Raw genomic sequence first — 21370 nt, 5'->3', positions numbered from 1 at the left:
TGCATTCAGTGTGAAAGAGTTTGACTTTATTATAGTGCTGCTGTAGCATGGGCCAACTAGTGTATCTCAGAAAACTTTTCCTTTGACAGTTAAAACCAATCCAATAATAGAACAGTGTTGAATCAAATAAATATTGATGAGTCAAGCAATTCTTAAAGGGCAGCCTGCTTTCTGGTTGAAGGGGTGCTTTGAACAGCAGTCTATTCAGTCACAGTTCAGACCTCCTCCTCAAATACTTACAGCAATAACAAAACATTCAAGTATTAGATGCTGTCAATAATGAATCACATCCTTCAGTAAATTCATCTTCATCAGGTTTGAAAATCCAGCTCTAGTTTTTACTCAGTTTATTCCCAGCATTACATTACTAACAGTAGCGTTGAACAGTGAAGTACAGGTGAACGTGTACAAGCTCGTGAAAGCAGGCACACATGGACAGTCTTCTATGCAAACATTTTAGCATAGATTTTCCTCTCTTTCTCCTTCTCTTCTTTCACCTTCTGCTTGACCTTAAGCATCTCGTTCCCGATAGCTGAAGAAGGAAGGGGGAGGGAACGTCAAACAAAAGGGAAGTTATACTTTAATCTGCAAACAGTTACGAGGGGAATAGGAGTAATTCATGGTGTGCAGTCCAGTTACTTGAGAGATTTTATATATATATATAAATATAAATAAAAAGTTGAATGTGCACTGGAGCTAAAAAAAAAAAAGTGTGAAATTGTTCACAATTATGAAGAGATGGAAACCCCACAACTCCCTAAAACGTTCTGCTTGTATTTATTTAAGATTCATAATCTTAAACCTCCAAGATACTCTCCCTTAGTTCTTTCATATCAGAAAGAAAGAGGAGTCCAGGTTTATCCAATTGGCTCCTTTCTTTAAGTAAAAGCAAGCCAATTTTAAACTAGTTAAGTCCCATGTTCATTAATCTGGAAATAAACCACAGTCCTTCCAAAAATTAGGCCTAGTGTGAGACTAACACACCACCCTTCCAGGATTAGGAAGTGAAATTGTCCTTTGGATTGACACTGAATTCTACATGCCTGGTACATTAGAATAATTCTTACCTTTGTCTTCTGGTGCAATCTCTTTTGCTTTCTGGAGATCAATCTGTAATTTGAAAAGAGGAACATAAAGTGCTATACCAAATATGAAAGATATGTCCACCTGAACAGGAGTTTGTCAAATTTCCACACTTATGAAATGACTTAAATGCTGTGAGACGGAAGCATAATCACCACAAATGTTGCATTTTTCTCAAAAACATTTGTGTATGTTGGAATGAGTCCCCCTTGAAATGTGTGCTTCTAAAGTGAAATGAAGCGCAAAACCTCCACATGGTACTGAACTGCAGAATCAAAATAGTCTTGTGCAACCACAAGCATTGTGGTTCAAGTTCATTGACATTCTGAATTAAGGTGTATTTTAACAATCACCCAAAACATCTGGCATAAAGTTAATTACATATCTTGATGGAGAATATTCTGACCAAAATAGCTTTCTGTTCCTTCACCAGGCATACATTTCAACTGTTGTGCAAAAAAACTCATTACTGCTGACTTAAGTGACTTATGGTTTCTCAAAGCAATTGACACCTTTCTATGCTGTACAGTAGCCTTTAGTTGGTAATTTTTCCACTTTAGAAGCACGCCTTTCAGAAAAAAAAGAATCACTGAAATATGAAGAAAATCTGGAGGGCAAAAAAAACAAATCATATTCCTTCAGTATTGCTGTAGGTGTTTGATGGAGGTTGTGGAACTGAAAAGCAGAAGGTCACTCCTCTCTGCTAATTCAAGCAAGATTACCATTTGTGTGAGTTTACTGAACAAGCAGAGATTTCTAAGCAATTTCTTTCAACAGCCTGTCCTATTTAAAGCTAATATGACAGGTTGCTGTTGTGCCTTATCTGTATGTCCGAGGGAGGCAGAAGAACAAATCTACTGAATATAGTAAACAATTTAATGAGAAGCATGGATTTATGGGTGTTTCTGTGTGGGGATGAGAGCAACTGTGATATAATCAGTTAGGAAAGCACATGTATGTGTGTCCTGTACCATGGCCTTGTTGAACTCCTTTAGGCCTTGCCAGCCCTGGGCTCTCCTGAACAGTGCTTTAGCGTGGTTCGGATTCAGCTCCAAAGCCTGGGAGGAACACAGGAGAACGACATAAGAATCATCAGGGGTTTAATAGGTCAGATATGCTCTTAAGCCCTTCTGATTAATCTTGGGTTAGATCTGTGGACTTTGATTTTCTTTGATCAGGAATGGATCAGTGACCAATTCCTAACTGTAGAGCAGAAAGCTCCAAGTTCTTCACTTCCTAACTTGGAGAGCTGTCCTACTGTACAGTAGTCAGCATTTCTCGCTTCTCACATTTTTGCTTTAGCTTTAAAGTGAATAATCAATCCCAGGGGTGCCATGCTGCTGAGTTGGATCCAACCTGACCTCTAGGGTCATGGTCAGGGCCACCGAGTAAGGCCTTCGGGACCTAATCTTAAGCAGCCATGGCACCGAATTGTGCGGTGGTGTGGCTCCTCCACGACAGCATGGACAACAAAAGGCCAAAGCCTCACATCTGCGGTATCTGAAAGCCGCCGTGCTTAAATACTGCTTCTCTGCAGTGTTACACAACACACACTCCAATGCCAGCTGCACTCTTGCTCCTTCATAGATGCGCCCCCCCCGACCCACTAGGATAGGCGAAAGCAGGCACTGTAGGCGCTGGCTGGGTGCGTACCTCGTCACAGCTCTCTACAGCCTCCTGCCACTGCTGTAGCTTGAGCTTGCAGGCAGCCAAGTTGAGAATGCAGCTCAGGGCGACAGGCTCCAGCCGAGGCTGAGCGCTCTCATCATCCAAGATGTTGCCGCACACCTCTAAATACCTGCAGGAGAGGAGACCGGCCACTGGAGATGGATTAGGGTTCAACTGCAACTGTGTATTTAAGGGATATCCATGTTTTTTAATGCAGTTGTAATATTTTTTTTTTTTTAACAATTGTTTTCAGTTGTCTCAATGCCATGTCCGCTTTTTCAAAACATTGGACACATTCACCAAATGCAGGGGACAGGATGGATGGACCAGGCCACACTTCTGATACTGACAGGCAGACAAACGTGTGTGAATTACTGTATGTAGCGAAAATATTTATTTGCTCTTAATGTGTTTGTTAACTATATTTTTTCCTTTTCTGCACTGAGAACACAAATGGCAAAATACAGTAAACCCCCTGAAGAATACTGCAGCCTTTGTGAGTTGTTTCTTTATCATATATTATTTGTGTTTTGAAGTTCATTGTACATTGAATGACTGACACATGCTTTCTCCCACAAGACTTGTTTGTTATAAACAGCATGAGTCTTGTAGGTTGAAATGCATTTGGCACCAAAGGTTAACTAATGTGCTGAGGTGTGTGTTTCAAAAGCATACTATGATGAACCTTTTGAAGAAAAAAAGTTTGAAGAACTGAACATGGTATTGAGACGTGTGAAAACAACTGTAAAAACTTCTTTAATAAATGTTATTAATCTAGTTATAAAGGGGAAAGTTATTAAAACAATAGATTTAAGTATCTCATTTTCACAAGGGTGATGCTGTGTTTAAATATTTTACAATTTCTCTACTGACATGCAGATAAAAAAGATGAAAGCAAGTCTATGTTTACAATTTGTAACATTTACAGAATACAAGGATCACTAAATGACTAATATTTTGGTGATCAACAGATTAGCTTTCAAAATAGCACATGCTAGTATTTTTTTCATGCCAGTGACCTAAGGAAGACCATGAAAAGCTGTGCAGTGGTCCAGCAAAACTAGACTGGAACTTGTACAATATAGTGTTTTTAACTAAACTAAAAAAGGCATGATTTAGAGATCAGAAGTGAGGCATTTACCTGAGAGCTTTGGAGTACTTCTTCATGGCAACCTGCCAGTTCTGACTTTTGAAAAGGTTATTTCCAATATTTTTGATGTCCTCAGCCACAGACAAGATTTTGTCAATCTGAAAAATGAATAGAGGTTAAGGATGAAATGTCATTATGCCACATATGTAAAAACACATACTGCCAAGGAAAGTAAATGAGAAGAATTTAGTATTTCCTTTTCCAAAAGGTGCAAGAAAGGCAAGCATCTTTAAATCTGAAAACCCGTCTTCCTTACATCTTTTTTTAATGGAACATTGCTCTGAGAAGAATATTTAGATTTATCAGAATGCCAAAAGGTTTGTTTAGATGGGATGTTTTTGAACAACTTCCCCACAATTAAGACCATTACCTGTAGATCTGTACAGGATATGAGGAAAGCTTAATTTAACTCTGCAGCACCATAATTCAGCCATAATTTGGTTCTCTTTACACCAACACATCTGATTAAACTCATTAGCCTTATTTGCTACTAAATCCAATATGCTAAACTTGGAAAACCCTAAAGTGTGCATTGTCACATGACCCCCTTTACCCCCTGGTAAAGAAGAACTATATTTTGCATTTGCACAAGAGGTAGCTAGAACTGCTCACATCTTTAAAGTCAAAGTCTGATTCCTCGGGGAAGTCTGGGTGTACATCACCGGAGCCATCGTTGGGAGCCACACCCCAATCGTCACCTTCCTTATGCTCTCCACATTCAGCAATGATACATGGCTGAGAGCAATGGACAGAGAGAGAGGTTTTTTTTACAGTGTGTGTCATAGGCAGTCTTTGACACATTCAATTACACCACGGTCCTTGTTGAAAGCCGCACTCAGTTTCTCAAACAGCTCCATCTCAATATCTCTTTTAATTAATATATAGAACAACAAAGTAACAGGTCGACCAATTTTGATTCACCTTCACGGGATGATCGTCGTTGGTGTCCATGTCCTCCAAGATCTTAACTACACCCATTCCCTTCAGCACCTGTCCAAAGACCACATGCTTGTTGTCCAAGTGCGCAGTTGGCATGGTGGTAATGAAGAATTGAGAGCCATTTGTGTTGGGCCCAGCGTTGGCCATGCTGAGAAGGCCCTCTCTGTCATGCTAATGAGAAAACCAGAATGAGGAAAAGCTTTATTAAAAACAAGTACTTAATTTATTAACAGAAAAATGTTGAGTGTCTTCCATTTGCTGCCTTGCTCCCCAGACCAGGCAAAGCCAATGTATTTCCCCAATTTGAAGGAATCTGCTGCGATGTGTTTTGTTTAATTCTACTCAGAGCAATTATGTACCAGCAGTGGAAAGACTGGAGGTTTTTTAAAGTTCATTTTTAGACATTAGCAGAAAATACTTCACCTTGTAGTGAAAATTTTCATCCTCAAACTTGTCTCCATAGATGCTCTCCCCTCCGGTGCCGTCCTGATTAGAGAAGTCTCCTCCCTGGACCATAAACTTTTTAATGACTGTAACAGAACAGGAATACTAAGTCACAGAACAGAGGTGTAATCACTCAAGCGTTACCTTCATGCTTGATTAGAAAGACAAAGGGACGTTCATGCATGGCAGAACACTTTTTCAGTTGCATAAAAGGGTGCAAATGGAAACTTCCTGACTACATTACTATTCGTTTAAAAACCAACAAACAACGTGCTTACATGTGCCTAGGCCGACGGTACTTACTCCGGTGAAAAGGGCATCCCTTGAAATGTAGTGGTTTTCCAGTACTTTTACCGGTTCCCTTCTCGCCGGTGCACAGCGCACGGAAGTTTTCAGCAGTTTTAGGAACAACATCAGCGAAGAGCTCAAACACAATTCGGCCAACTACAACAAACAACGTAGCTATATGTTGATTACCGACATGGACAAACATGACATTATTTTAACTAACTTCAGCAAATAATAAAGAGGTTAGGATATACATTTCAACATGCTAGCTAATCAAGATAATTGTTCAAAACACAGGCTCACAAAAAGCCGAGGCTCTGAGTTGCACGTACTAATTCGCTTGCCATCTATAGCTAGCTAGCTAACCTTTACCATATTCTGTCTACCAAGACGTTTGTACCGTAGTTTATGGTATTAAATATCTCAGCAGTTAAACTACTTAGATAGCTCAATAGGCAGACACACTTCAGATATCACAATTGCTAGCAAGACATTTTAGCTGTCCATTGTTGAGTGCTAGCAATACAATACACCATTACAAGAAGCTATATAGCTTTATTGGAAAAAGACCTGACCTCTTTCACCAGCAACATCTACATCAAAGAAAACGCGCGGATTGTCGGCATTCCCAGGCTTGGCCACAGGGGTCGGATTTGACATTTTTGATTTTGTGTATGGAGGGCGCGTTGTCTTGTTTCTGGAAGTTCCTGCGGTCTTGAGCGACGAAGAACTGGAATGTTCTTTGCCTCGCAATAAACTTCAGGAAAAAAAATGTGTATATAGCGCCATCTACTGTGACGGAGTTTATAAAAAATATTAAGACCAATGGTTCTCAAAGCGTGTTACATTTTGAGATTTCTGTATGGGGACTCACCTCCCAGTTATTGATTTTAGGTGTTTCAGCCACTCCCATTGCTAACAGGTATATAAAATCAAGCACATAGCAATGCAATCTCTATAGACAAACACTGGCAGTAGAATGGATAGTAGTGAAGATCTAAGTGACTTTAAATGTGACGTGACAGGATGCCACCTTTGAGTCAGACTGCGACATTTCTGCCCTTCAAGATCTGTCCCACTCAAATGTAATTCCTATTATCATGACACTGAAACATCTAGGATCACAAACAGATCAGATACGACGCGATAGAGCATGTGACCCACAGCATCAGACCTCTGATGCTGAGTTATGCAGCACAGGAACTGTGCATCAGGAACTTCATGAAATGAGTTTGGCCTAGCAGCTGTGGCCAACCCTAAGATCTCTATGTGTAATTCCAAGTGTAGGCTGCAGTGGAGTAATGCATGCTGCTACTGGACTCTGGTGCAATGGAAACATGTTCCCTGGAATTATGAATCATGCTTCACTATTTGGCAGTCTGATGGATGAATCTGGGTTTAATGGATACCAGGAGAACCACACCTACAGGAATGTATAGTGCCAGTGCCAACAGTAAAGTTTAGTGGTAGAGGCATAATGGTCTGTTTTTCAGGGTTTGGTCTACGCTTAGTTCCAGTGAATGTCAATGCTATATAATTCAAACATATTTTTGACAACTATATGCTTCCAACTTTGTGGCAACAGTTTTGGGAAGGCCCTTTCCTGTTCCAGCATAAACCTTGTCCATCACACAAAGCGAGGTCCATAAAAACATGCTTTAACAAATTTGGGATGGAGGAAATCCAGTGTCCTGCACAGAGCCCTGATCTCAACCTCACTGAACACCTTTAGGATAAACGAGAACATTGACTGTGAGGCTGGCCTTCTCCTCCAACATCAGTGACTCACGACTGCTCTTTTAACTGAATGCACATGAATTCCCACGGAGTCAAAAGTCTTAGTGGAAAGGTTTTCCAGAATAATGTAGGTTGTTATAGCCACAAGGAAGGCAGGAAAACTCAATATTAATGCCCATGGTTTTGGAATGGGATGTCCACTAAGCTTATACAGGTGTGATGGTAAGATATCTACAAACCTTTGACCATATAATGTATTTTTCAACAGCTTCTAAATTCTAAAATCTTAAATATAACGACAGGTAGGAATATGCAGTAAATGTTTTTCATAAAAGTTCAAGTATATTAATTTTATTCTAAGAACTGTGTGGAATTGGAAAAGGCAATCAATTAGTTGAAATTTTTAAAAATTCTTACAACATATTTTATAGGTGACCAGACAAAGAGATTTAGTGTAACCCTCCTGGAAAAATTTTCATCAATGTTCTTGCTAAAAACTGTAACTGGAAACCAGCAGGACAGGAAGATAATGACAAATAGTGAAATGGGGTCACATTGTATCTAGCTCAACAGAGGATATTGAAAATTGCTGGAGAGGCCTCATCTGTTATTATTAGAGGTGTCTGACCACTGATATGCACTGAGGACCCATTTAGACCCTCGCCAGATGACTACTTTCCAGCTACTATCATCTGTCTGAATCTGCTGTGGCACGCCTAAGAGGACTGGACACCAGGCTTCCTCTGACACTAATCAGTCTACCCTGATAATATCTTTGACATACTCAATGAAACAACTCCAAACTCGAGAAACACACTCACCAGCCATACTATGAGAAATTCATTTACAAATTATTTAGAAACAAATTATCAGTGGGTTAACCATCCTCACAGCATATTGCAGGAGTTTTGACATGGATCAGTGTCATTGGTGGGTCACCTGTGGATATTTTGGGTGGCATAGCAATCTGCCAACACCAATCCTTTTAAACACCAACCACTGCAGTGGTCTGTTTTTTTTTGGCAGTGGTCTGGTCTGTTTTTCTTATCAGAGCAGAGGAATGCAACATTACTATATTTATTCCTCAATGTTATTACTATAACACTGATATTGAAGCCTTTTCCACTCAGCCTGATTATTTATTAATGACAAAACTGTGTAGATGTCAAACACAGTCCTGTTGTGATGGAACAGATGCTTTTGCTAAGCCTTGGTTCTTGCTATTGGTGGGAGTGTGCTGTCGATCAGGTGCATTTCCTTAGTCTTCCTCTGAGTCACATGCCTCTGCCAGAAAGAAAAGAAAGGCCTCAGATGCTGATTTGCAACTTCATATAATTGTTGCATTCAAGAATTATACAAGTTGTACAATCTGTATTATAAATGTATACATACAAAACTGCAGTAAGAAATCACTTGGCTATCTTCTCTCTTTTCCCTCACTATATTCTCTCCAGAGATCTAGCAGTTTACCCCACATTAAAAGAATGTTTATTTTAGGTTATAGCAGACCTTGCTCAGAAGGAATGCCTTGTTGTTGTCCTGACTGTATGTATCATAGTCACTCAGGTTCCATGCAAGCCTCCCACGGGCCCCAGCCTGCTGCCTGTCCAAAAAGCTTGGTGGCGCTTGCCTGTGTGTGTATGCATAAAAGGAAGAGTTAAATTATTAATCAAGAGAGATGTAAGCCTATATTTCCTGTTCAGCGACACTGATCAGACGACCTTTAGATGGATTCACAAAGCCTTCCTGAGCAAGGGGTGCTCTTTCTGGATCAGTGTGTTTAGTTCTGTCATTACTAATGGAGAACGGGATATATAGAACACCATCTGATCCACTGCTCTGGCATTTAATGTGACTAAACAAACTCCAGCCTCTTTAGGAGGTCTGACCTTCTGAGGCTTACCATGGGTATTGATATCTGTGGGTTATCCTATCCTCCAAGGCTGAGCGAAACTCAGCAAGCTGATGAAAAACAAAAAAATGCAGATATAATCATATGGGGAATTTAAAAATAAATAAAGAAAAACCCTACATTCTACTAGTTAGACACAGACGGAATGGAATATTGTGTTACATTAATGTGCACCAGTGAGGAAGAACAGACTTGAAGCAACACATTTTTTAATGAAATATCAATGAAAGAGTATTAACCATATATATTATTAAGAGTAGTATGTATGTATTAAGAGTATTAAGACAATAACTCGTGTCCAACTGCAGTTTTTGCAAATAACAATCATAGCGCGTATATTTCAAATTTAACTTACTGTCTCACCCCCGACCAACCTTTATCTGTCTGTTGCTGAGTAGATTCCCGCTGTTCAGGGCGAAGCCATACCCTACACCCCATCCCACTCCGCCAGTGTAACCATGCTTCGGCAGGGGCGGAGGCGTGTGAGGCGCAGCCCGATAGAGGTAATTTAAGTCACCGGTGGCCTGTGGAGATAAGGGGCCGATTCCGATGTTGCGGGGGAAGTCGGTCCGTCTTGCCCTATAATCCCCAATACCGTCTGGTCCTTGAGAGTAAAAAACGGAAAACGTCATTCGAGAAAGCTTATTCAAACAGTGCGTGCGTCGGAACACTGATAAGATGCCTATATCTGGAGCGTGATCGACTGTAATCAATAGAGGCTGAGAGGGTTCATGATGTTCAGCGCTACGAAATGTGCCCGACTTGATTTAAAACGTCATGTGACATTCTCCCAGCGTTTTTTGTTAAAGTAATTCCAGTTGACCAGCCTACCTGTGAAGAGGATTCTTCTTCCTGACGCTCGAGGGGTTCCTTTATTTACATAAAGTGCAGTTCCCCGGTGTAATTTCTGCATTTCTCCGCTTAAATCACCTGTTTTCAGGTGACTTTAATGGCACCGGGCATCAAAGGCTATACTACACCAAAGGGCAAACACATAAAACAGACTCTAATGGGATCACACACGGTTACCATGGTGCGTGGTTGCCACAGTATCGGTGTTTACTGCGAGGACGCCAGTTTTTTTTAAATTTATTTTTAAATGCCTGTATAAGCACTCATCTAATCTCTTGGAACATTAGAATCTCATGGAATGAATGATGTAGAAATCCAATTTTTCATATATTAAGTGGCTCCTCCTACTACTAATACTAACATCTGTCTTAATCACACACACACACACACACACACACACACACACACACACACACACACACACACACATATATATATATAGGGGTTCCTTTATTTGTGTGATATATATGTGTGTGTGTGTGTGTGTGTGTGTGTGTGTGTGTGTGTGTGATATATGTGTGTGTGTGTGTGTGTGTGATTAAGACAGATGTTAGTATTAGTGATTAGTGATGTGTGTGTGTGTGTGTGTGTGTGTGTGTGTGTGTGTGATTAAGACAGAGATAACATCAGCAGGAATACAATAATGGTAGGAAAACAAAGATCAAAAGATAGTTATGTATACAGTGCTTTTGGGTAAAAAACTTTTTGATAAGTTTTTATGCTTTATTTTTGTATGTAATGTAATGTAATGTAAAGAGACTCACTGTGAACAAGACTACAAGATTTCTCTCTCAGCTCAAATATATAAAGCTGTGTGTCCTTGCCAGCTTTTTTGCACCAATTTGATTCCGTGTTTGTAGCAACCCATAACCCGTTAGATCATTTTGGAACTTATGTATTTCTTATAAATGTTCAGAAGGTGGCAGTGACTTCGTTTGTAAGGGCTCCAGTGAAGAGCCGACCAAGGTAGGGAACTTTGGCACACCCAGTGGCAGAGGAAGCTGCATTGTTTGTCTTGGACTGACCACAAGCAAGTAATGGCAGCCCATGAAGTCAGGATACACAGAAAAGATCCTCAGGAGATGCTGGCAAGACCAGTGGATAGGCCTGATCTAGATTATACTCCACTGACTATAATAGTCAGTGAGAGCAGATAGGGTCCCAGTTGGGCATCTGAGAACCATTGCCTGGCATCCAAGGAGGAGAAAATCTTGCTGTTACCTCTAGATGCTCTTGAGGTTATACTGTGTCCCTACTTCACCAGCTGAACCCAGATACCAAGGCCAATTTTGCTAACAGGTTAAGTCTGTATCCAGAAATTAGCCATATTGCTGACTATCCATATCTGTATGGTGGTTGACCAACAATTGCTTGAGCGTTGAAATCACATTGTTTGTAACTTCTAGAGTTGCAAACAATCGATCACTGGTAGGCTTGTAAAACAGACAAACAAACGAAAATGCAAGAACATTTACACAGTAAGGCTGGGTCACAAGAAGAGAGGTGTACGCGTCTCATTTATTCGGCTTCTTATAATAATTCACCAGGATTGAAATCTTTGTGAAGTTGGGTAAATATGATGCCGTTGCAAAACCCGTAGTTCTATATTTTGCCCAATGGATGGCGACAGAGCATAGCGTTTTCGGTTTATTGTTCTTCCGTCCATCAAGGATTGTGCTGAATGGGCTCGCCCATGAATGCTCTGGTGAGGCGGTCACCATGGTGGTGGAATACACCAGTAGAGACGGCAGACCGTTTGACACTTTTAGAAGCGAGAGAACAACTGGTCAATGCGGTCTGTGAAACCTCGGCTGATTTACTAATCGGATGAAATGGACAATCATTCACCGGGCGGAATTCGCGCATTTTGAAGTGGAAGCCTTGAACTGGAATAATGTTAACTAGGCGATATATGCTATAGCGGAATGCTGAAGAATGCGTTCTCCTACGTCTGCAAAAAAGAAGCGGACAGCGGCACTGTTAACCTATTTCAACGACTAAACTGTCTGTCAACCGACTACTGCGTGCTTCTGCACCAATAAGACTTCATTCTTTACTTCATTCTCCTGACGTCCCGTAGGATCGGCCCAGGGACACCAAGAAAACCCGGGGCTCAGGCTGTGGCCTGGGGAGATAGCCTTCACTGATCTTCTGAAACAGGAACAGTGCCGTTTTGTTTCCTCGAAAGCTGCTTTCGAGAGGGAGGAGAGGCTTCTGTTTGGAGTTCTTGCCTGGTTATTGTTTTCTGCTTCTCCAAACAATGGCGTCCTACGTGGATAACAGCTTTCGCCAGGCGGTAATGATGAATCCCGCTGAACGGACGCAACAGGTCAGACTATCCTTTTAATGATGCAGTATCAGCTGCAAGTCATAAACTGTAGTGCTTTAAAAAAAGATCTTATTTCCACCATTACCAGCATCCGCTGTCTGCGGGCAGGTTTTTTGGTCAGTGGCTAAAATGCTGGCTGGTGGTGGTTGTATTGTAACTATTCCCGTCAGTTTATCTCCAGAGATAATCTTTTGAAGTACTGATATGCGCCAGCTCACTATTGACCCATACTTGCATATTTTCTAGGCCAAGACCTAAACGCTTACAGTAACCATATAAAGGGTAGTTCACTGAAGCAGATCCAACGGCGCCTAGAGACATGACACCGCCCCCCCAAGAGAAACAAAGCAATAACTAACACCCCCCCCCCACACACACACACAAAACAAAACCCCACACAATAAAAACATTAATCATTGATCTCAACGCGCAACATATTTTCTGTCAATGAATGAAGTGAACTATCTTGCATCAAACAGCAGCAACACCCTGTGTCTTGGCATCATCTCCACCCTTCAGCACGAGCAGATGCTGGAGCCTTAATGTAGCTTTCATTCATAGTAACAATTTTGGAACGATTATTCTATTATAGGCTCAGTTGTTTCTGGTTGCATTGACTGTGATGGTCTGGTGAATCGCCGATACGGACAACAATACCCCGTCCCAGTCAATACCAATTAAGTGATGCATCAGACTGTTGTGATCCGGCATGGGCTGCTAGCGGCTGCTTTTTCAGTAATAAAAATGATACACTCGCATGCTTCTATACTTCGGGTATTGTATCAGTGGTAATTATAATGCTCTTAATGTCTTAAGGCACAAGTCTGTTCATGTCTTAATGCTTTAGAAGGTTATCAGCGATGTATTCAAAACTCGAGACATTATGACGAACGACATGTGAGAAGGCACCGCATAAAACGACCCGTTTGAAACACAGTCTCACTTTGTCCGCCATTTCCCCAATCAATTCAGTAATAAGTTCTGTTTTTGCTTAGTTTAAAAAAACAAAACAAAAAACAATTCGTTGCCGCGTTTAAAGCTCGCAGATAGATAAGCCTGACAAAGCAATTCAGGAACCGGCTCATTTAAGTAATTTCAAGCGCAGAATACTGATGACTAACCGCTCTATGTAATAATCACTGCTGAGTTTTTAATATTTTTTTTGTTTGTTTTATTTTAATACTTAGCCTTAAGCAGCAACAGACCATAGAAGTAGCCGATGGTCAGTGTGGCATTTATTAGTGAATGTAATGGCACGACTGAAAATGCAGCATAGCTGCATTTCCCACTGATGACGTGATATCCTTCGTCCTCTCCCGTGGCCTGATGGAGACTTTAAATCAGGCACACTGCTGCACTCAGGTTTGACTATGGTTCAACTACCGCACTATTTTAACTCTGTTTCTTAGAATCATATTGTCCCCTCAACAAGGAGAGACTTGAGCTTTATAATGAATGCTAATTTGATGCTACATCAACATATGGTCTCAGTGTGACATGGTCTCTTTATCAGTGTGTTGTAACATTGTTAGGGGATGTGGTATTTGAAATGCTTTAGGTAGGTTTAATACTCTGTTAAAAGACTGCCAGCTTTTTCTCAATAACATGTCTGCATGTTTCATGTTGTTTTAAAATGAGTTAGTGAATTTTGGGGCAAACGAAGTCTTTAAAGTAAATAAAATAAACTGGTGGCTCTCAGGGTATAAAATTGCAGCCTGCATGGTCCTCACACAACTGCAAAAATAGAAAAACAAGTGACATCATGACAAGTTATTGTGTGAATAAGTATTCTAAGAATAAAAGACTTATTTATCTTTAAGCTTGATACAGAGTACTGTCCATACTGCTGTCCATTCCTAGGCCTGACTTGATTATCAGGCTTTTACCATAACGCAGAAAAACTACTGTATAATATAGTACATTAGTGTCTTATTGCAGGTCTATTAATAATAATAATAATAATAATAATAATAATAATAATAATAATAATTATTATATTATTATACATTAGTAGCATTACTTCAGACAGCTCATCAAAACATGTTTAATTACTCAGGAAAAATGTCGAGGTTGCTCGTCTATAGCCTGAAGTGGGTTAAAGTAATAGAGCTGGCAGTCATCTTATCATGTAGCATGCCAAGTTCACAGCAGCTAGCATTAAAACACTCTGTTGGTCTGCATGATCCTGACCACCTTCAAGATGTTAATCTCTCAGTAGGAGGAAAAATCTGTCATCTGGGACATGCTGGGCGCTGAAGTGAGGAACTCTTCGGGACACTGTACCAGAGGCATCCAGTTGAAAAGGTCAACACACAGGGAGGCGATACCTTAACCTTTGGCCTGGGGGAGGCTGTGGTTCAAATAGCACGCATACCATAGCAATAGCAGGGGCACGTGCATCTTGTGTTAAATATATTCCCTGGCATCAAAAGGCCAGGACTATCTGAAGCTTAAGTGAGCCACATGGTAAGCTTCTCTGCCTGGACCGATGGTTTCTTTCCTGCCATATGCAGGAAGGAAACACACATGGAAGGCCAGAGCATCTAGCTGCTACTAGAGGAAAACAGCAGTGTTTTATTTTAGAAAAGTGGTCTCCCAACCCTGTTCCATGTTTTCTGGGCCAGAGATTGTCTTTATTTTCTCCATGTGTGCCATGCATTGATCTGCAGGTGAACTTCACCTGCTGACCACTAAGGCTTGTAGGCTTGCTGATTGTCCTATTGCATGGTTCACTTCTGTCAACAAAGAAACACACACACACTTCGTATCAGATGTTATGCATGCAATTGAACATGCGCAGAATACCCTCAAGCTGTCATCACGTTCATTATCTGAATGTGCCATTTCTGGAAGCGCTGTACAGTTTGTTCCATTTCCATTTAGGAAACCAGCTTTTTGCTGCATGGAGTGATTTGCTGCTGCGTGGAGTGATTTGATCATTTCGCTTCTGCTTGGGGGTCCTTGGTGTTTGTTTGTTTGTTTTTTTGTGAGAGTTTGTGTCTGTAGTCCTTGCGCTTTCTTTTGGCCTTTCACCAAAAGTGGAGTCACATGTTCCTTTTGTGTTCAATGTGGTGTCAGTGTCCTCAAAGAAGTGGCCTCACACACATGCATACCTATCCGCACACTGATTTCTCTGTGACACTCAGTTTTATATTATATGCCCAAGAGTTCTGTTGACAGATGCTTTTAGTTTGAATTAATGTCCATAAAATGTAAGCTATGTCTTTTCTTCATTATTTTCCTTTGGTGACCTATGCATTACTTTGATTTTTCAGTATGGGCATAGTATACAGTATACATTGCTTCTTATGTACAAGTACAGTTGAACATTTGATATTTCTATCTAATGTGGATTGTAAACAGTGAGCAGAGCACATCTGTCTTAATAGCCATGGTGTGTTATAAAACCCATGGCATAATAGTAACATCTGTTAATGGGAATTATTGGTCATTTGATCATTATTTGGTCATTATTCATTTGATAAGAAGCCCTAACTCAGAATGCTAGGTGTGTAATGCAGAGACTGTTGGTGCACTAATGAAGTAGGTGGGATACAGTGGCAAGTATTTTGCACCATTTATAAATGCGATCCTTGCATTATCTTTCTCACAGTATTGTCATTCGAGTTGCTGCCTGGACACATGATTGCTGAGTCACACTGTTCTCCCTCAGGGGTTGAAACTTAATGATCTGTTGCCAGTACAGTCTATCTAATTGACCTTTTCCAGACCAAATTAAGTTGACCCCTATTTAGAGTTGGATATTAGATTGGTGGGGTTATTCTGATTGTTTTACTCTTATGCAGAAATTGTGGTTAATGAAACAGTTGAACCTGGTCTTTCACCAAGATTTGAAAAATTAACTAAAATAGCTTCAACCCGGGTATGTTAATGTCCATTCCATTACTTGTGACTGTTGGTACAGGAATCTAATAATGATGACTTATGAGCGGTTCTTTATTTTTGAAGTCACCTGTAGTACTTTGGTTTAAGTGTGTTGCATCAGTCGTTAACTTTTCTGTGGTAAGTGGTTGGATTTCATTATTTTATATTGGTTTGTGCTTGAGAGACTTTCTTGGATTCTCGTTAGTTTCAGAGGTAATATTCTTCTTTCCTCATACATACTGTTTAATATGAGAGGGGCTGGTCTATCATATTTTAATCTCTTCCTGTTGAATTTGTTAAATCTGTTTTAGGTCCTGAGCATGATATCACTGAAATGACCTGAAACATTTGGCTGTTGAATTCCTGTCCTTGTCTTGCACAAGGCCAGAGCTTGCCGACTGACTAGACTTCAGGGTCTGAGAGGGGAGCAGCTATGGAATATGAGTACAGATGTGTCCTGGGCCACTGGTGTATTTGATGCTAATGCCAGATTGTAGGAGTGATTGTCAGTCCCTTCCAGAGGTTCTTTTGATGGCACCTGCTTCCATGATGGCTTTCAGCCCGGCTCTGCTGGTGGCAGTCTGCTTTAATCTGCTGCCCTCTCCTTCTCTATAGACTGATGCATTGGTGACTCTCTTCTCTGGTGGTCTCTATCAAGGGAGGGGGAATGACACACATCATCCTCAGAAGTCATAGGAAACAGTAGCTGAGCTCTCTTGCAAGTCATTCAGGTCAGCACACATAATGCTTGCCCAACAGACTATCACTGCTTCCCCCAGCATGTTTGACTAGAGTTCTGACTAAATGCAATAAATGTGGTTTTCTTGGCTCATAGAGCAACAGAGTGACTGAAACATATCTGTCACAGTACAGGAGTCACCCTGGAAGATTTTAGCAAATGTTTCAAACTGTTTCTTTACTTGTACTGTTGTGAAAACAGGAAAGGAATTACTTGATGAGCTTTGCTCTGAATCACCTGTGTCTTGCTCAGTTCACCTATTTCAGAATCTGTGTTAAACAGAAATAGTTCTGTACCAGTTACTAACCCACAAAGCTCTGTAATTTGTAGATTGTGCAGCACACAAGTCTCCAAATTTGTGCAATAAGCTGACGTGAGTTTACCTGCAATGACTCTCACTCACCGCTTGCAACTTATTAGAGCAATATAAAAAAATTTTCAGTACAAGATCTAAGCAAAATTGCCTTCTAATAGTCATAAAAAATTCAGCACAGTTAATGCTATTGTGATTTTTGTCTTCAGTGTGCACTCCTGGCAACTTTTGTAGAGATGGACAATATAGATAGACCAGGCTATCAAATTTGGTTATTTTGCTGCTTATCGTGATCGTGGTATGTCTTGCGACATATTAAAAGATATTGGTGGACCCTTGAAATGGCATGGTTAAAGTTCAGTCTACATTACATTGACCAGAATTATTTACATTTGTTGGGTCTTACAAATACATGGTTTCATCTAAACACTCCTAGAACAATAATTTGGATTTAAACACTCATCTAAAACTTGTCAGCATGCAATAAACAAAACAGTGATTTATTACAGCCTTCTGTGATATCAGTAATGCAACATCAGAAACTGCAGTGGGAAAAAAATAAACAATATATTGAGCAAACAGCTCTGGGTTTAATAATGTGCCAACATGCCTTGCCTTTCGGTTCCGTCCCATGGTATTCTGCATTGTCTTTCGTCAGCACAGCTCAGCAAGATATTTCTGAATCATTCGGGAGAGGAGACAAAGCATTGCCATTTCTCTCACGATGCCCTTTACTGGAGAATGCCAAGGATCTGTATAATGCTCAGTGTTGTGAAGGTTTTGCATCACTTGCATTACATGCATTATGTTGTTCATAGCTGCCTGCCAGACAAAGAACCCAGACTGCATGCATTCTTCCAATATCATTACAGAAATGTCAAGGGTAGTGACATGGAAACCACCCTGAATTCATCTTCCTGAATCCCAGCATTAGTGGCATTATAAGAGATGTGCTTTGTGGTGGAAAGTAAAAAGAGGGAAAGAAAAGCAACTTGACGACGTGTGTGTGTGTGTGTGTGTGTGTGTGTGTGTGTGTGTGTGTGTGTGTGCGCGTGCACTAATAAGCTAGTAATGCTTCTAGTGCTGGCCCTTTCCCAGAGCAAATCCAAATCATAGCAATGTTAAGAATATAGTTTTACTTATTTGTTTGTTTTTTGCAAAACCTTGCTGAGGTCAGCATTCGTAATTCTTCCTGTGCATAGATGTGTTTCAGTTTGGCAAATGGGAATCAAAGCATGAGCTGATTAATTACCTGATTATAAGGTCTAGAAACCCCACTGTTCTCTTCCCCTACTGGGCTAAGCTTGTTTACAAAGACCTCCTTTTTGTATGTAGGCCACCCTTCCCAGACAAGGCCTGATCCAATGATGCATGCAGTATGGGTGATTATTTAAAGAAACAGTTCAACAACAACAACAACAACAAAAGAAAATGACCCTGTGTAATCGACCAGCCATACTTTGTGTACAGTTTTTGCTTATTTGCTGTCTATAACATAACTAACAAGTAGGGAAGGTAAGAGAAACAACATGAGCTCAAGTAACAACGCTAACCATGGCTAACTGGGAATGAAACCTGGAGTGTGCAGTTAGCGTTCCGCTCCATTATAAATGCATGGTTGAACTTGCCGCTCCATTACCGTCTGTCTGAAGTTGTGCAAAGTGCCATTGTGGTTAGTGCCCTCGGACTGTTTTGAGCCCCACAAGCTGTAGCTTTTGGTCCTTGGCGCTTGTGGCTAGGCAGCAGTTGTGTAGACACATGAGCCTGCTATTGGACTCCACTCCATCTTGGCCAGTGGCAGGCAGCCAGTTAGAACGCAGCACTCATGAGGTCATGCTCCTTCCTGCTCTTTATGGTGGTAGATACTTATACTTTACCATATGTTTAGTATGTTCATTCCTCTTTTTTTAATGTTGACTCTCTCTCATCAGTGTCTTGGTCACGTTTTCAACATTAAAACATCTCATCTGTCTGTAAAAGGCTATAACTCATGGCTCACATTGTTGGCACATGGTGGAATCTCATTCATTTTCAGTTATTGTATTCACAATTCTATAACTTGTATTAAATTAATTTGGACTGTATTGTGTATTAGATGAGCCTTTTAAGCATTTCACAGTTTTAAGTTTCTTTGCTTATTAATCGAAAAGTGTTTGTGTTTTAAATATGGTTCGATAAGCCTCCCTTCCTTAGCTTTCAGGTTTGAGTGCTCAGCATGATTGCAGTTGTAGGATGACCAATAGAAATAGTTACTGGGGAAAGGCTCCTCTGATCTTCTGTGACTACTTGCATTTGCTGGTCTTCCAAAGCAAAACACTAAGGGTCTTGTCCCAAAAATCAAAACACACCATATACAAGATAAAACAAACACCACAGATGGGGCACTCTATGCTTTCAGATTCCATTTCCATTTGGAATATCTATCTGTTTTTGTTCATTTTTATTTTTCTCTCTCGTCTTTTCCTCAACTGCCCTGTGTAAAGCTGGGTGCCTGTCTGAGTTACACCAGGAGTCCACAGGGAGCCCCAGTGTCAGTCTGTTAGCTCTCAGACTAAACCAGAAATGTCTTCCAAGACTGGCATGCTTTCAGGACTACTGAGGATACACTTCATCTAAGCTCACTATACAGATGTACGGGTTTAGCTGAGCGACTGCCTAACTTTTTTTTTCAGTTGTTTTTGACAGGTGAGGTGACGTGTCTTACAGCGTACCTCATAGACACTTTCATTCTAAGGCTCATGTTACTGCCTCACCAAGAAGATTCCTAATGAAAACAAAACTTCAACAGTGCCCGGATCAGTTTCCATTTGAACTGTATAGTGATACAGTTCTTAATTTGGTAAGTGACCAGATTTTAATTGAATGGTCCATGTATCAGGAACACTACTTCAGACACCCCAAACTGTAAATACTATAAAGATAAAATCTGGGGAATTTGGAGATCAACACCTTAAACTCTTGTTCTCAAACCGTTCCTGAACAGTTTTTGCGGTGTGGCAGGGCGTGTTATCTTGCCGAAACCGGCCACTGTCAGGAGAGAATAATGTTGCCATGAAGGGGTGTACATGGTCTGCAGCATGGTTTAGCTAGGTGCTCCATGTCAAAGTAACATCCAGATGAGTGCCAGGACCCAGGATTTCACAGAAGAACATTTACATCAGAATATGATGTAAAAGAAAACATGATTGATGAGACCAGGTCACCTTATTCTGTTGCTCCATGGTGTTGTCCTGATGCCCAGGTGCCCATTACAGGTGCTTTCAACAGTGGATAGGGGTCAGCACGGGCACCTTGTCTGGCTTGTGGGTTTGCAGCCTCAAACACAGCAAGCTGCGATGCACTGTGTCTTCTGATACTTTTCTATCATAGCCAGCATTAACAAATTTAGTAGTTTGTGCTACAGTAGCGCATCTGTGTTTGCTTGAGCACTAAAGGGCATGTTGTTGCCTGTTAATGTGGTTTAAAGGTGAAGTCTATACACAAGATCGAAGGGTTACACAAGTCAGCAAAAAAACTGTATTGTATTATTAGATACTGATTTTTAAGATGTGACCTCTAATATTGTAAAATACACTGATGAACCTTGGATTTGACAGTTAAAGACTTGACTTGACTAAAATACATTTGTTGGATAATGTGTGTCTACCATGATTTGTTAAGCATCCACAGAGTGCTCATTTGGAATGGCTGAGATTTGTCATCATGCACACAATACCCAATAGAAAAAAAATTATTTAACAGATTTGAATATTGTAGACTTGTGTGGTATCAGCTACGCAAAAAGCAAAGTGATGTTAATAAACAATATCTTGAGTAACCCTATAAGATAATGATCATATTAAGTTGTTCTCATCCACTGCCTCATTTTACATTCATTTTAAGTGTTAAATGGCTTGTCCAAAGGCCTGCCTATGAAGGGATTACGGCTAGTTCCATTATATCTAAAATTGTTACAGATCTTATGCCTATAATTCTTACTAAACCTATAGCATATGTTGACAGTGTAGCACCAGGTTTAGAAATGGTTCATA

General features: G+C 40.5%; 3 protein-coding genes across 9 annotated transcripts in view; 1 reads left to right on the top strand and 2 right to left on the bottom strand.

The window, feature by feature from the left end:
• Nucleotides 1-4: 4 nt before the first annotated feature.
• ppid (peptidylprolyl isomerase D) lies at nt 5-6316 on the bottom strand. Its single transcript, XM_026999362.3, has 10 exons — nt 6148-6316; nt 5588-5728; nt 5264-5370; nt 4823-5011; nt 4514-4636; nt 3893-3999; nt 2737-2881; nt 2055-2141; nt 1068-1110; nt 5-532 (listed from the first exon to the last, which is right to left on the bottom strand). Exons 1-10 carry the CDS (start codon nt 6230-6232, stop codon nt 444-446), a joined length of 1116 nt encoding a protein of 371 aa, XP_026855163.2. The 5' UTR covers nt 6233-6316; the 3' UTR covers nt 5-443.
• A 2111-nt stretch (nt 6317-8427) lies between these two features.
• Nucleotides 8428-10238, bottom strand: spmip2 (sperm microtubule inner protein 2). The gene is made up of 5 exons (XM_026999403.3): nt 10053-10238; nt 9596-9825; nt 9213-9271; nt 8819-8939; nt 8428-8593 (listed from the first exon to the last, which is right to left on the bottom strand). The coding sequence occupies exons 1-5, from the start codon at nt 10132-10134 to the stop codon at nt 8513-8515; spliced, it is 573 nt and encodes a 190-aa protein (XP_026855204.2). The 5' UTR covers nt 10135-10238; the 3' UTR covers nt 8428-8512.
• Nucleotides 10239-11786: 1548 nt separating this feature from the next.
• rapgef2b (Rap guanine nucleotide exchange factor 2b) overlaps nt 11787-21370 on the top strand; it is an 83256-nt gene continuing 73672 nt past the window's right edge. For 4 of the 7 annotated variants that reach the window (XM_081698672.1, XM_026999348.3, XM_035532103.2 and 1 more), the window contains exon 1: nt 11787-12402. In XM_081698672.1, the coding sequence (XP_081554798.1) occupies nt 12334-12402 (69 nt within the window). In that variant the 5' untranslated portion in view covers nt 11787-12333. The remainder of the gene's footprint in view (nt 12403-21370) is intronic. The other 3 variants (XM_026999346.3, XM_026999347.3, XM_081698671.1) reach the window with 1 other exon arrangement.

This window comes from Electrophorus electricus, chromosome 16 (genome assembly GCF_041902795.1).
Source record: "Electrophorus electricus isolate QZ-2024a chromosome 16, ASM4190279v1, whole genome shotgun sequence".
Lineage (NCBI taxonomy): Eukaryota > Metazoa > Chordata > Actinopteri > Gymnotiformes > Gymnotidae > Electrophorus > Electrophorus electricus.
The sequence above is the reverse complement of the archived record's forward strand: the minus strand, read 5'-3'. Positions and strand labels throughout refer to the sequence as shown.